This window comes from Moschus berezovskii, chromosome 14 (assembly GCF_049115385.1).
Source record: "Moschus berezovskii isolate FMDL1 chromosome 14, NW_MosBer_1.0, whole genome shotgun sequence".
NCBI classification, from domain to species: domain Eukaryota; kingdom Metazoa; phylum Chordata; class Mammalia; order Artiodactyla; family Moschidae; genus Moschus; species Moschus berezovskii.
The window spans coordinates 50,666,432-50,683,495 of NC_142473.1; the positions used below are offsets into that span (position 1 = coordinate 50,666,432).

General features: G+C 41.0%; 1 protein-coding gene across 1 annotated transcript in view; it reads left to right on the forward strand.

Moving 5' to 3' along the window:
• The window catches only part of LOC129554575 (interferon-induced very large GTPase 1-like), a 51,674-nt gene extending 35,476 nt beyond the window's left edge, over positions 1-16,198 (forward strand). Inside the window, exon 3 of the mRNA XM_055423477.2 lies at positions 8,654-16,198. Coding sequence (XP_055279452.2) covers positions 8,997-15,938 — 6,942 coding nt within the window. The 5' untranslated portion in view covers positions 8,654-8,996 and the 3' untranslated portion in view covers positions 15,939-16,198. The remainder of the gene's footprint in view (positions 1-8,653) is intronic.
• The last annotated feature ends 866 nt before the right edge of the window (positions 16,199-17,064 follow it).

Consider the following 17,064-nt stretch of genomic DNA (forward strand, 5'->3'; position numbering starts at 1 on the left):
ACACAAGCTGGAATCAAGACTGCCGGGAAATATCAATAACCTCAGATATGCAGATGACACCACCCTTATGGCAGAAAGTGAAGAAGAACTAAAAAGCCTCTTAATGAAAGTGAAAGAGGAGAGTGAAGAAGTTAGTTTAAAGCTCAACATTCATAAAACTAAGATAATGCCATCCGGTCCTTTCACTTCATGGGAAATAGATGGGAAAACAGTGTCAGACTTTATTTTTGGGGGCTCCAAAATCACTGCAGATGGTGACTGTAGCCATGAAATTAAAAGATTCTTACTCCTTGGAAGAAAAGTTATGACCAACCTCAGTTCAGTTCAGGTCAGTTCAGTCGCTCAGTCATGTCCGACGCTTTGCGACCCCATGAATCACAGTACCCCAGGCCTCCCTGTCCATCACCAACTCCCGGAGTTCACTCAGACCCACCTCCATCGAACTGGTGATGCCATCCAGCCATCTCATTCTTTGTTGTCCCCTTCTCCTGCCCCCAATCCCTCCCAGCATCAGAGTCTTTTCCAGTGAGTCAACTCTTCGCATGAGGTAACCAAAGTATTGAGGTTTCAGCTTTAGCATCAGTCCTTCAAATGAACACCCAGGACTGATCTCCTTTAGAATGGACTGGTTGGATCTCCTTGCAGTCCAAGGGACTCTCAAGAGTCTTCTCCAACACCACAGTTCAAAAGCATCAATTCTTCAGCCATCAGCTTTCTTCACAGTCCAACTCTCACATCCATACATGACCACTGGAAAAAAGAAGACATACACGTGACTAATAAACACATGAAAAGATGCTCAACATCACTCATTATTAGATAAATGCAAATCAAAACCACAATGAGGTATCATCTCACATTGGTCAGAATGGCCCACATCAAAGTCTGAAAACAATAAATGCTGGAGAGGGTGTGGAGAAAAGGGAATGCTCTTACACTGTTGGTAGGAATGCAAACTGGTACAGCCACTATGGAAAACAGTAAGGAGATTCCTTAAAAAACTGGGAATAGAACTGCCATCCCACCCAGTAATCCCACTGTTGGGCATACACTCCAAGGAAGCAAGAATTAAAAGAGACACATGTACCCCAGTGTTCAGTGCAGCACTATTTACAATAGCTGGGACATGGAAGCAACCTAGACATCCATTGACAGATGAATGGATAAAAAGTTGTGTTACATATACACAATGAAATGTTACTCAGCTATTTAAAAAAGTGCATTTGAGTCAGTTCTAATGAGGTGGATAAGCCTGGAGCCTATTATACAGAATGAAATAAGTCAGAAAGAGAAAGACAAATACTGTATAATAACACAAATATATGGAATTTAGAAAGACAGTACTGACAAACCTACATGCAGGCCAGCAAGGGATCAGTTCAGTTCAGTTCAGTCGCTTAGTCGTGTCCAACTCTTTGTGACCCCATGAATCACAGCACAGGCCTCCCTGTCCATCAACCAACTCCCGGAGTTCACTCAAACTCATGTCCATCAAGTCGGTGATGCCATCCAGCCATCTCATTCTCTGTAGCCCCCGTCTCCTCCTACCTCCAATCCCTCCCAGCATCAGACTCTTTTCCAGTGAGTCAACTCATCGCATGAGGTGGCCAAAGTATTGGAGTTTCAGCTTTAGCATCAGTCCTTCCAATGAACACCCAGGATTGATCTCCTTTAGAATGGACTGGTTGGATCTCCTTGCAGTCCAAGGGAATCTCAAGAGTCTTCTCCAACACCACAGTTCAAAAGCATCAATTCTTCGGCTATCAGCTTTCTTCACAGTCCAACTCTCACATCCATACATGACCATGGGAAAAACCATAGCCTTGACTAGACAGACCTTTGTTGGCAAAGTAATGTCTCTGCTTTTTAATATGCTATCTAGGCTGGTCATAACTTTTCCTTCCAAGGAGTAAGCGTCTTTTAATTTCATGGCTGCAATCAGCATCTGCAGTGATTTTGGAGCCCCAAAAAGTAAAGTCAGCCACTGTTTCCCCATCTATTTCCCATGAAGTGATGGGACCAGATGCCATGATCTTCATTTTCTGAATGTTGAGCTTCAAGCCAACCTTTTCACTCTCCTCTTTCACTTTTATCAAGAGGCTCCTGAGTTCCTCTTCACTTTCTGCAATAATGGTGGTGTCATCTGCATATCTGAGGTTATTGATATTTCTCCCGGCAGTCTTGATTCCAGCTTGTGCTTCTTCCAGCCCAGCGTTCCTCATGATGTACTCTGCATATAAGTTAAATAAGCAGGGTGACAATATACAGCCTTGACGTACTCCTTTTCCTATTTGGAACCAGTCTATTGTTCCATGTCCAGTTCTAACTGTTGCTTCCTGACCTGCATACAGGTTTCTCAAGAGGCAGGTCAGGTGGTCTGGTATTCCCATCTCTTTCGTAATTTTCCACAGTTTATTTTGATCCACACAGTCAAAGGCTTTGGCATAGTCAATGAAACAGAAATAGATGTTTTTCCGGAACTCTCTTGCTTTCTCCATGATCCACCGGATGTTGGCAATTTGATCTCTGGTGCCTCTGCCTTTTCTAAAACCTGCTTGAACATCTGGAAGTTCACGATTCACATATTGCTGAAGCCTAGCTTGGAGAATTTTGAGCATGACTTTACTAGAGTGTGAGATGAGTGCAATTGTGCAGGAGTTTGAGCATTCTTTGGCATTGCCTTTCTTTGGGATTGGAATGAAGACTGACCTTTTCCAGTCCTGTGGCCACTGCTGAGTTTTCCAAATTTGCTAGCATATTGAGTGCAGCACTTTCACAGCATCATCTTTCAGGATTTGAAATAGCCCAATTGGAATTCCATCACCTCCACTAGCTTTGTTCGTCGTGATGCTCTCTAAGGCCCACTTGACTTCACATTCCAAGATGTCTGGCTCTAGGTCAGTGATCACGTTATCATGACTATCTTGGTCATGAAGATCTTTTTTGTACAGTTCTTCTATGTATTCTTGCCACCTCTTCTTAATATCTTCTGCTTCTGTTAGGTCCATACCATTTCTGTCCTTTATCGAGCCCATCTTTGCATGAAATGTTCCCTTGGAATCTCTAATTTTCTTCAAGAGATCTCTTGTTTTTCCTTTTCTGTTGTTTTCCTCTATTTCTTTGCATTGATCACTGAGGAAGGCTTTCTTATCTCTCCTTGCTATTCTTTGGAACTCTGCATTCAGATGCTTATATCTTTCCTTTTCTCCTTTGCTTTTCGCTTCTCTTCTTTTCACAGCTGTTTGTAAGGCCTCCTCAGACAGCCATTTTGCTTTTTTGCATTTCTTTTCCATGGGGATGGTCTTGGTCCCTGTCTCCTGTACAATGTCACGAACCTCCATCCAGAGTTCATCAGGCACTCTATCAGACCTAGTCCCTTAAATCTATTCCTCACTTCGACTGTATAATCATAAGGGATTTGATTTAGGTCATATCTGAATGGTCTAGTGGTTTTCCCCACTTTCTTCAATTTAATTCTGAATTTGGCCATAAGGAGTTCATGATCTGAGCCACAGTCAGCTCCTGGTCTTGTTTTTGCTAACTGTATACAGCTTCTCCATCTTTGGCTGCAAAGAATATAATCAATCTGATTTCGGTGTTGACCATCTGGTGATGTCCATGTGTAGAGTCTTCTCTTGTGTTGTTGGAAGAGGGTGTTTGCTATGACCAGTGCGTTCTCTTGACAAAACTCTATTAGCCTTTGCCCTGCTTCATTCCGTGTTCCAAGGCCAAATTTGCCTGTTACTCCAGGTGTTTCTTGACTTCCTACTTTTGCATTCCAGTCCCCTATAATGAAAAGGACATCTTTTTTGGGTGTTAGTTCTAAAAGGTTTTGGAGGTCTTCATAGAATCGTTCAACTTCGGCTTCTTCAGCGTTACTGGTTGGGGCATAGGCTTGGATTACTGTAATATTGAATGGTTTGCCTTGGAAACGAACAGAAATCATTCTGTCGTTTTTAAGATTGCATCCAAGTGCTGCATTTCGAACTCTTTTGTTGACCATGATGGCTACTCCATTTCTTCTAAGGGATTCCTGCCCACAGTAGTAGATATAATGGTCATCTGAGTTAAATTCACACATGCCAGTCCATTTTAGTTCACTGATTCCTAGAATGTCGACGTTCACTCTTGCCATCTCCTGTTTGACCACTTCCAATTTGCCTTGATTCATGGACCTAACATTCCAGGTTCCTATGCAATATTGCTCTTTACAGCACCGGACCTTGCTTCTATCATCAGTCACATCCACAACTGGGTATTTGTTTCACTTTGGCTCCATTCCTTCATTCTTTCTGGAGTTATTTCTCCACTGATCTCCAGTAGCATACTGGGCAACTACCGGCCTAGGGAATTCCTCATTCAGTATCCTATCATTTTGCCTTTTGATACTGTTCATGGGGTTCTCAAGGCAAGTATAATGAAGTGGTTTGCCATTCCCTTCTCCAGTGGACCACATTCTGTCAGACCTCTCCACCATGACCCGTCCGTCTTGGATGGCCCCACACGGCATGGCTTAGTTTCATTGAATTAGACAGGGCTGTGGTCCATATGATCAGATCAACTAGTTTTTTGTGATTATGATTTCAGTGTGTCTGCCCTCTAATGCCCCCTCCCAATACCTACCGTCTTATTTGGGTTTCTCTTACCTTGGTCGTGGAGTATCTCTTCACAGCTGCTCCAGCAAAGTGCAGCCACTGTACCTTATCTTGGACGAGGGGTATCTCCTCAAGGCCACCCCTCCTGACTTTGAATGTGGAGTAACTCCTCTCGGCCCTCCTGTGCCCGTGCAGCCACCGCCTCTTGGATGTGGGACAGCTCCTCTCGGCCACCGCCCTGACCTTGGGCGTGGGGTAGCTCCTCTCGGCCACGCTTCTGTGCGTGGTCGGTTGTGCGGAGGGATACATAGATGTAAAAAAGAGACTTTTGAACTCAGTATCAGTTGAGGGTGGGATGATTTGAGAGAATACCACTGAAACATGTCATTACCATATGTAAAATAGATGACCAGTGCAAGTTCAATGCATGAAGCAGAGCATCCAAAGTAGGTGCTCCGGGACAACCCAGGATAGGGTGGGGAGGAAGGTGGGAAGGGGTGTTCAGAATTGAGGGGGACACCTATATACATGTGGCTGATTCATGTTGATGTATGGCATACCATCACAATATTGTAATTATTCTCCAATTAAAATACATCAGTTTTTAAAAATCTGGAAGGCAATGGCAAGCCACTCCAGTACTCTTGCCTAGAAAATCCCATGGATGGAGGAGCCTGGTAGGCTGCAGTCCGTGGGGTCGCTAAGGGTCAGACACAACTGAGCGACTTCACTTTCACTTTTCACTGTCACACATTGGAAAAGGAAATGGCAACCCACTCCAGTGTTCTTGCCTGGAGAATCCCAGGGATGGGGGAGCCTGGTGAGCTTCCGTCTATGGGGTCACACAGAGTCGGACACGACTGAAGTGACTTAGCAGTAGCAGTAGCAGCAGCTTTTCTCTAAATGCTTTGCTTTTCCTATTGTATTTTCTGCAGTTTCACTATGATATGTCTGATTGTGAATTTCTTTTGTCTTCTGAGGTGTATGCCACGGTATCCTAAATGTTGTCTTTAATTTGTAATGTAAGTGTTTCACTTGTTTCAAATTTATTTACCTCTTCCATCAGATATTATTTCACTATCTATTAAATTCCTTGAGACTTCAAAGAATTTGTCTTAAAAATTTATCTAGATATTTTAGATAACTCAGTTGGAAAAGTTGTACTCTTTTTTAATTAATTTAATTTTGGCTGCTCTGGGTCCTTATTGCTGTGCACAGGCTTTCTCTAGTTGCAGTAAGTGGGGGCTACTTTAGTTGCAGTGTGCATATGCCCTGCATATATCTCATCCATATGCTGTCTTCACTTCCCTTGCATATGTACCCAGGGCTTCTCATTGTGGTGGCTTCTATTATTGTGGAGCACAGCCCCTAGGGCACACAGGTTTTAGTAGTTGCAGCACATGGGCTCAGTAGTTGTGACTTGTGGGCTCTAAGCACAGGCACAGATGTGGTACACAGGCTTAGTTGCTCCGTGGCATGTGGGATCTTCCTAGACCAGGGATTGAACCAGTGTTCCCTGTAATGCAAGGCAGATTCCTAACCACTATCCACCAGAGAAGCCCAGAAAAACTGTTTTTTGAATTACTGAGTCTGCCATTAAATTTAGATTAAAATTTTAGTGACACTGGGGAAGATGGAAAGCACAAAATCGAAATGACTGTAAGATGAGATGACAATTATATGATTCAATAAAGACAAAATGAAGGAAAAATCTAAGGGAGAGCTGGTAGAGGATTAAAAAGAATTGAGATTTAGGAGAGACTGAAAAGGATAATTTGAAAGGATGTGAAACTACACTCACATTAGGAGGAAGAAGGATGTGTAGGGTTATAATAATGACATTCAGTAGGACAGGAAATACAAGAAGAGAGGAAACCTGAATTATGTGTGAAGTTGAAACGTGTGAAATCTCATCTCATATAATATGTCTCAAAGACAGTGGGGTTAAAAACAAAACATTGAGAAAACACTGAATATAAGAGTATTTGGTTCTACATACACACATTAAGATGACATCAGTAGATAAAATAGAATAAAGAGAATTTGATTATACATATATAGTTTATAATATAAAATAGATATATATAATATAATGATATTAACTCATGTCAGAGGAAGAGTGAAAAGAGGGTGACAAGTATAAATCAGCTAAGAAGTGCATTTTATTTATTGAGATAAATTAACATATAACCTTGCATATGTCTAAGGTATACAATGTGCTGATATGATACATTTTTATATTGCCATATGACCAAGATAGAGGTAGCTATCACATCACAGTATCATTTCCTTTTTGTGGTGAGAAAAATTCAGATAAAATCCCTTGGCAACTTTGAAGTTTATAATACAGTATATTGTTTATAATCACTATGTGTGCTATGTGCTCTGCTTAGTTGCTCAGTCGTGTCCAACTCTTTGCAACCCCATGGACTGTAGCCTGCCACGCTCCTGTGTCCATAAGGATTCTCCAGGCAAAAATACTGGAGTGGCCTGCCATGCCCTCTTCCAGGGGATCTTCCCAACCTAGGGATCAAACCCAGGTCTCCGCAATCCAGGTGGATTCTTTACCGTCTGAGCCACCAGGGAAGCCTAGATGTCTAGGACTTATTTATCTACTGATGGCACATTTGTACCTTTAAACAGTTTCTCCCTAATTCCTACACCTTCCAAACCCTGGTAACCACCATGCTGCTCTGGTTTTACAAGTTTGGCATTTTTAGATTCCACATCTAAGTGCTATTATACAGAATTTCTCTTTCTTGGTCTGACTTATCTCACTTAGCATAATGCACTCAAGGTCCATCCATGCTGTCACATACAAATGGCAGGATTTCCCTCTTTCTCGTGACTATATAATATTCCACTGTGTGTCTGTGTCTGTGTGCACACATGTGCCTGCTATATCACATATCCTTTATCCATTAAGCCATGGACTGACACTTAGGCTGTTTCCATATCTTGGCTATTGTGAATAACGATGTAGTAAACATGGGGGTGCATATATCTCTTCAATATCCTGTCTTCACTTCCTTTGTATATATACCCAGGAGTGGAATTTCTGGGTAATATTGTGGTCCTATTTTTCATTTCTGAGGAAACACTACAATCCTTTCCATAGTGGATAAACCAACTTAAATTCTCAGCAACAGTACACAAGGGCTCCCTTTTTCCTACACCCTCTCCAGCATTTATTGTTTGTAGACTATATGATGATGGCCATTATGATTGGCTTGAGGCGATACCTCATTATGGTTTTGATTTGCATTTCCCTAACAATTAACAATGTTGAGTGACTTTTCATGTGCCTGTTGGTCATCTGTATGTCTTCTTTGGAGAAATATCTATTTATTCTTTGCCTATTTTTTCCTAATATTCTTTTAATGTAGCTATCCAATTTTCCCACCACCATTTATTGGAATTATTTTTCCCCATTGTTTTCTCACCTCTTTTGTCATAGATTATTGACCATAAGTGTGTAGGTTTATTTCTGGCCTCTCTACTCTATTCCACTGATCTATGTGTTTGCTTTTATGCCAATCTCATGCTCTTTTGATTAATGTAGCTTTGCAGTATATTCTGAATAGGGAACGTGATACATCCAGCTATTTTTTTTCTCCAGTCAGCTTTGGCAATTGAGTCTTTGTGGTTCCAAAATTTTTTTTAGAATCATTTTGTCCTACTTTTGTGAAAGTGTCCTGGGTATTTTGATAGTGATTGCATTAAATCTTAGATTGTTTTGGATAATATGGCCATTTTAAACAACATGAATCCTTCTAATCAAGGAAACACAGGATATCTTTCCATTCCTTTTTATCATTTTCAAATTCCTTCATCAGTGTTTGTAGTTTTCAGAATATAGGTCTTTCACCTTCTTGGTTAAATTCATTCCCTGGTATTTTATTCTTTTTAGTGTGAACATAAATGGGATTGTTCCCTGAATATTTTTTTCTGATAGTTCATTATTAGTGTATACAAAAGCAACAGATTTCTGCAAATTAATCACAGAATTCTGCATATTAACATGCCACAGGCTAACTGAGTGTCTTATCTTCCCACAGCCATGGACACAGCAGAGTCTATGCCCAATGAACCCCTGCTCAGAGGCAAAAATAGGCAAGATCTCAAAGAAATGCTCAGAGAAGTAGGACTGGCCATTGAGTACTAGTTGTCAAAGCTGCAGGATTACCTGGGTGTGACTTCTGCCCATGCCTTACAACACTAGAAGAAAAAGACCTCCAGAAACTGAGATTCCAGGTGCAACATCCCTGGGAGAAAAGGGCCCTGGAGAAACTGCTTAACCTGTCACACTCAAATACTCTTTCAGAGTTACAAGAGTCTTGGGTGGAATCATTCAAGAAACAGCCGAAGGAGGCAGAACAGGCACTACAGGAACAAAGAGAAATGCTGTCGGAACGGAAAAAGCAACAGGAAGAGGCAGTGAGGAAAAAGGAAGCAGCACCGAGGCAAACCATGGAGATGCCCAAAGAGTTCCAGCCATCTCCTGAAAACCCCCTAGGAGAAGTCACGGAAGGTATGCCGAGACAACTCAACCTCATGGAAGGGGCATTTTCTCACAGGAAAAATCTTCCAGATAGAGAACTGGTGAGACATGCATCTGGAGGACTAGCCCTACAGGGAATTTACAAAACCAGTGACCAAAGGTGTCTTATAGAGAAGAAAGAGGACCTACTTTGTGTCCCCAAGGAGTTTGTACTCCATGGCCCTAATCAGGGTACACGGGTGGAAATGAAGGAATTTACATCTTCTCAAGAAGAATCCATGTTCACTCAGACTGTAGAGAAGCTGGGCTTCAGTATAACTGCCTTAGCAAAGGGTGGAGGTTGGGGAATTAGCCTGGAAGCTGGTATGGATCAGAGCATGCATTCAGAATCCAAGAAAATACAGCAGTCACATTCTAAACACTCTTATTTCTGCTCAACCAAGTTCATCTATATCCCACTGGCCTCCTGCGTCTTTCCCATTGACCAGCTTCAACTTTCCAACGCTTCTCTCCAGGATTTAAAATACATTGAAGACCTTTTGAGTCAGTCAGAAGACCAAGACAAACTATGCTTGCTGAGGCATAGGACTGAAGCCTTCTTCCAGAGGTTTGGGTCTCATGCTAACCAGGGCCCTCTGCACCTGGGAGGAATCTACTGGTGGAAAGCCATTTCAGAGGGTTTCCAAAAAGAAAGGCTGGCAGAAGTGAAACAGCAAGCAGCAGAGGCCCTGAATATTTACGTAAGGGGCAGTTACAGTGGCCTTGGAGTGAACATTGGTACAGGTCTGGATATGTCAGACTCTAATTTGAAAAAAGCCTCTCAGAGAACAACCTTCCAAAATCTCCAAACCGAAGTCCAATTATCTGTGGCCCAGACAGGTGGCCCAGCAGAAGCAAATGGCTTTTTTGACTGGAAAGCTGGTCTAGTTGCCAATAATCAAACCTGGTGTGTCATTGACCGTGGACTTCAGCTGGTACCTGTTTGGGACATTGTCCTCTCTAGCCACAGAAGTGATTTTAAGGATCCTGGTAAAGTAGCTAACTGCCTGAAAGACCACTATACTGTACTGACTGAACTCACTGCCCAGATCCAGGAGGGAGAAGAATTACTGAGTATTGAGAAGGAGACTAGGATTTTCCTAGATGATGTGAAATCCTGGAAAGTTTTTGATCCTGAAGAACAGCTTAAAAGGCTGATAAATTTCATGCAAAGATTGAGTCAAAAAACTGAAAGTTATACCATTTGGACTAATATATGCCTCAAAGACTGGGGTCTGCAGAATTTTCTAGTAAACACTGTTAACTTTTGCAAAAAATCTTCCAAATATGGAACTAAATTTATTAAATCTCAGTTGAGCAGTCTTTTGGATCCTCACATTTATACAGTAAGAAACTTTCCTCAGGCTCACTCCATTATGGAGTGGATATTTCAGTCAGAACCAAAGGAAGACAATGTCCATATCACCCAATTTTCTGAGTTAATTGAAATATTTAAAAAAGCACAGAATGACCTTAGGGAAGTAAAGGCCAACTCTGAATCCACAGAGTTGGTGGAGGAAGCTCAAAGAAAGCTGACTTATGAGGTCAGCTTGTCTCTTGGTTGCTTCTTGAAATACCTCCAAGAAACGGGGAAGTCAGACACACACATCTTGCTACTTTTGATAGCATCTGGTGCAGGATATCACATGGTTGACAATATATTTCAGTATCTCCTGGGGCATGATGAGTTAGACTTCCTATTGGACAAAATGCAAACTGAGCAAAATAAATACCAAGAGCTCAAAAATATTTGCAACTACAGGGCTCAGGCATTCCTGGTGCTCACAGGTCTGACAGCAACAGCGGGCATCAAAGTTGTTTCTCCAGAGGAGAAAACACAACGCTTGGAGTTGATAAAACATCACATGGGGCAATCTTTGACTAAAGAAGTTGTATATGTCCTCACCAAACCTGGAGATCATGATTGGGAAAGCCTAGAAAAAGACTTGAGACTGCTCATTGATGGGAATTATGAGGCTGCTGTCTCTTCATTGCAAGTGGAGGAGGTGATAAAACAACTGCAAATTGTCTTCCATGAAAAGAAAGAGTCCCATGAACCACATGACAATGAAAAGGAAAAGGAGGAAGTCATAGAAAATGGAGCCTTTCACGACTTACTCCACCGTCTAGGCCTAGAACATTACTACCCAAGAAAAATGAGCAGAGCTAACTTCCAGCTGATCCACAAGACTTCTGTTTACAACACCCAACCCTGCTCTGAAAGAGAACTTCCCTTCTATTTCCTACAGAAGTTACTGATGCTGGATTATGGGCTGAGATACCTGATCATCAAACATGAAGAATACACAGAGAACCAACTCTATTCAAGCACCTCAAATCAAGAAAAGGAGGCTTTTGATCCATATGAAGATCTACCTGAAGAAAGTGTTCGTCCTACTAAGCCTTCAGCAGCCACTAATGTCAGACCCTATGTTCACCCTATGGATATTCAGATGGCAATTCTTCACTGTGCAGATGATTTTGCCAGACAATATATTTTGGACAAACTTTCCATTTGTCAGTTTGCCCTCCCCCTTCTCATACCCAATCCTTGCAATGCTCAAATTGAATTCTCTCTCTGGTCTCTCAGTCAAATTCGAAGGAGCTGGCAGGAAGTAGGGAAATCAACAAAAGAGGAGAAGGACAATTACAAGAATCACCGGATGTGTCATGTTTCTGTCCCCATTGTGTCCTTTATTAGAGTTGGAAATGGCTTCTCTGCTTCCAAATCGCAGATTATGAACTGTCTTCTCAGTGAACGGAAACATGATGTCTTTTTTCACCGACATTGCAAAGGCAGCAGCAGAGACTGTCTCTTGATGGAAGGAGTGGTGGAAGTTGCCTGGTTCTATCCTGGTGGGGGAGAGCAGGACAGATTTGACAGTTGCTTGACCTTTACCAATCTTCATGGAGATGCAAAGGAACATGAGAAGCAACTCGCCTTTTTGCAGGAAGTTTCTTCTGTAATTGTGATCCTGATGTCAATTTCTGATGACAATAAAGGAAACCGAAAAATAGTCAATGACATGTGTCAGTCAACAAAACCTTTAATCTTGTTGCTTGATGATAAAGGAAAAGTCGCAGTTGATAATTCTGGCCCAAAAGTGAGAATTGGGATCAGGAACAGAAATGAGGCAGAATTAATAGGGGAGCTCACAACCACAATCGAACGTTTGCTAAAGGTCTCTAACACTACACTCAGCTTGGAGAACTGTGCCCAAGTTGCTCGCAAGCAAGGATTGCTTATTGATGAAGACCAGAGAGATTGCAAGATAGCCAAAGAAAAGGCAGAGGCTCTAATGACCCTATTGAGAGAAACAGAAATACCTCAGGTCAAGGAAAACTTACTAACTCTTCAGGGAAAACTGTGGCAACTTTGGTGTAAAAAGGACAAAGAACTCTATCATCTGAGAGAAAAGGGGAATCGCAGCATTGAACAACACAAAAGTGAAACTGAGACAGAAAAACAAATTATAAGACATAAACAGTTGAGAAAAGCCTTTCCTCTCAATGTTTTAATGCGTTCTGTCCTTGAAATTCTCCAAAATCATTCAGACACTCACACCAAACTCTACTTCCTCCAATGGCTGAATGTAGCTTTGGACAACCTGACTGCAGGACACTTGGAAAATCTAAATAAGAAGAAAAAGGCATTGGTTCAAAAAGAAAAGCAAGAGGCCACAAAGAGTAGCTCTCTGAAAGTCAGGCAAAATGAGATAGAAGCTATTTCCAGAGAGATTAATGACTGTACCTTAGGAATTGAGCACATTCTCAGAGAAGCTGGCCAGATCTATGAAGCTCTAGAAGAAGTTTCATCCGTGAAAGATACCCAATTTCTCTCCCTTCCCCACATTGCTGCAGATCTGATGATATCTGGTGTTCCCATTGAGCTGATGGATGGGGATGTTTCATATGTGCCCCTGAGGTGGGTGGCAGCTGTTTTTGACAAGCTCTCTGAGAAACTTGGAAACAAGCGGCTCTTTGTTCTCTCTGTCCTTGGCCTGCAGAGTTCAGGGAAGTCCACCCTGCTGAATGCCCTTTTTGGGCTGCAGTTCACGGTCAGTGCTGGGAGGTGTACCCGGGGGGCCTACATGCAGCTTCTGAAAGTGGAGGAGACGTTCACAGCTGAACTTGGCTTTGACTTTGTGCTTGTTGTGGACACAGAGGGACTTCGAGCCCCAGAACTCAGCAACAATTCACAGAATCATGACAATGAGTTGGCAACTTTTGTCATCGGACTTGGAAACTTGACTCTGATCAATATTTTTGGGGAAAATCCATCCGAAATGCAAGATATTCTACAAATAGTTGTCCAAGCTTTTCTGAGAATGAAACAAGTAAAAATCTCTCCCAGTTGCCTCTTTGTCCATCAGAATGTGGGGGAAGTTACAGCTAAAGATAAAACTATGGAAGGAAGAAGGAGGCTTGAGCAGAGATTGGACGAAATGGCAGTAATAGCAGCTGAAGAAGAGCAGTGCTCCAATGTAACCTGCTTTAGTGATGTTATTAAGTTTGATGCCAATACCCACGTCTACTACTTTGCTCACCTCTGGGATGGCAATCCCCCAATGGCCCCTCCCAATCCTCGCTACAGCCACAATGTCCAGGAACTAAAAAGCAGAATTCTTCTGACTGCCCAACAGGAATCTAGGGGAAGCATCATGAAGATATCAGATGTAAAATTCCGAGTTCAAGATTTGTGGAGAGCCCTATTGAGTGAGAACTTTATTTTCAGTTTCAGGAATACTAAAGAGGCCATGGCTGTGAGCAAACTGGAAACCAAGTATAATTACTGGACATGGGAGTTGAGGAGTCATGTGCGGAGCTTACAGGACCAGCTAATCATCCAGATTCAGAATGGAAAAATTCAGACACTGGTAACACACACACTGGAGGATCCAGTTACAGAGAAATATGAAGCCATCAAACAAGAACTTGAAAAATATTTTAATGACGATATAGATAGTCAAGAATTGATACAATGGAAGGGAAATTTTGAAAATAAGCTAAATTACCTTAAAGAGGCACTAATTACAGAAAGTGTAAGAAAAGCTGAAGAACTCATTAGCTTTAAAAAAAATCAAGGAAAACTGGATAACAAAAAGTCAGGTTATGAAAAGGAATTATTGGAAAAAAGCCGGAATTTGGCTTTATCGCTAAACGGCACAGAATTGAGCGAGAAAGAGCTCCATGAGAAATTCAACCCACTTTGGGAAAAATGGGTCTATGATGTGTCCTCAAGTCTCCCTCCAGCCACAGACCCTGAAATTGAAGTGGATTCTGAAAACATCCTTTTTGATTATTTCAAAAAGGAAAAAGACATGGCAAGCATACTGAAGAACTATTCTGGAGAAAAGTTTGAAATCAACTATGACAAACATGTTAAGATGAACAAGAAATCTTGGGGACTCTTTACAATGACAATAGAGCCCCAGGATATTCACTCCATAAATATGACTACTGACTGCATTATTTCAAAAGTTAATGAAACTGTTAACAAAATATCTCAGCAAAAGCATGATTACAATCGAACTTATTTCTATGAAATCCTGAGAATAATAGAAGAGGAGGTGAACTCACCCACTCAGAAAAGATACACATTTACAAGAAAATATGAAATAGACTTATCATTGTGTTTATTCCAAAGAGCATCAGTGAAGTTTAAGGAGATGCACAAGGCATTCAAGAGGGCAAATGATCCTGTAAACTATCTGCAAAGCAAGAAAGATGATTTCTTCATGAGCTTTAAGATCTCTTGTCAAGGAGCAACTTCAATTAAAACATTTGTTGATTTTCTTTGGAAGAAACTCACACCTGCTGTCTCCAGCACCATAAGGAAAAACATGGCCCTCAAAATTGCTGGGGACATTCGAACCACCTGCCGGGCATTCAATGAAAACAGAGCTAACCTGGAGAAACACATCCTCATCTCTCTGGCAGAAGAGGAAAATTTTGATAACTACTGGCAATACCTTCATAATCCAGAATCATTTTTTAAGAATTACATCGAAAACCATGTTAAAAGATATTTTTCTGACACAGGAAGTGAAAAAATAAAGACTTTTCTACAAATGAGTTTAGATGACATCAAGAATGCCATCCTCTCAGCTACACATGCATCTACAGCAATAGCTAAAGATAAAAGCAGCACAGTGTCTGGGTGGTTAGATTTGTTCTGTGATCACCTGGGGAGTACCTTGATCTTTCCACGAGAAGACTTGATAAGCATTGAACACCAGGAGATAAAAGATATCGAGTTTATCAAAGAGGCCATGAGTAAAGCTTTGGATCCTGAAATGAAGAAGGTAGAACAGAACTGTTTGGCTAAACTTGTAGAAGAAATGATTCCTAAAATCCAGAAAATGCTCTCTGAACATCTCTGTGGCTGCTGGAAACAGTGCCCCTTATGTAAAGCAATTTGTACAAACACAATCCCTACCCATGAAGGAGACCACAGTGTTCCCTTCCACCGTCCAGAGGCTCTCAGTGGATGGGGGTGGTATCAAACAGACCATTTTGTCATTGATTACTGTACTAGTCTGGTAGCAAGTGATTGCATTTTGATTTTCGAAGATGGCAGGAGAATCCCATATAAGACCTATCGACAAGCAGGAGGGGAATATGCCACATGGAGCATCACCCCAGACACATCCACCCAGCCATACTGGAAATGGTTTGTCTGTAACTTCAGATCAAAGCTAGAAGAAAAATATCACAAAAGATTTATTGATAAAGGTGAAATTCCTGATGCCTGGAAGAAAATCACAAAGCAGGAGGTGCTTGATGACTTGAAAAAACATTAATATTCAATGACCAGATAAGAGTTCCAGTATCAAAACAAAGAAGGCACATTACCAGAACAAGCCTAAAATACCACCCACTCAGAATGAAAACCTTCCTTGTATCAATTTTTTTCAAATGAAACATCTAAAACTAAATCAATCATAGCAAGAGTTAAGACTTTTTGAATAAGAACCTTATTTTTCTTTGCCTCAATACCTTCTTTAAAAACAGCTGATATATATGAGTAAATGATAAAATCGAATAAAGTGCATTTAATATACCAACTGCCTATTTTATATTATTATTCTGAATGCTTTCATTTTTAAATATATAATGTTATATAAAGCTTCAAGAAAGTCATTTTCATAGAGGGAAATTAAAACCATTGCAGATGGCTACAAAATCTACAGAATAACTATACAAATTTTTTTATCAATATACAGTTATTGACTGAAAGTTACAAATTCTTTTCATTTCTAAGTGTATTTTTTTCACTCTCTGAAATTGTGAGGAAGAGTTATTAATGCTTGAATGAAAAAACATTCATAGAAAATTCAAGATTTCCAATTCTCAAATATAATGCCATTTAGAGTTATTCTATTATAGGAATTAAAAAAAAAAAAAAAAACAGACACTTGGCCAGGATAGAGCCTGCATCAATTCAAGAAACAATATTACACAAATATGAAAAATAGAACTTAAATAGCTTTTTCTAATTTAACCATTTTCTCTTCTTTCTGGGCACTTTGGCACTTGCCTGTGCATGTTTTTTAAAAAAGGTAAAGAAAAAATTCACAGGAGTTTAGGTATTCAAAGCCTAGAACTCTGTACAAGTCTGAAAAGGTCCCATTTATGGAACAAGATTTATGATCAGGGAAAAAGGGCCATTTTAATCAAGACTGTGAATCAGGTGGGGGCTTCCCTCATAGCTCAGTCGGTAAAGAGTCTTCCTGCAATGCAGGAGACCCCGGTTCGATTCCAGGGTCGGGAAGATTCCCTGGAGAAGGAAATAGCAAGCCACTCCAGTATTCTTGCCTAGAGAATCCCATGGGCAGAGTGGCCTGGCTAGCTACAGTCCATGGGGTCACAAGAGTCGGACTTGTCTTAGTCACTAAACCATAGTCATAATTCAATAAGAAATGTTTC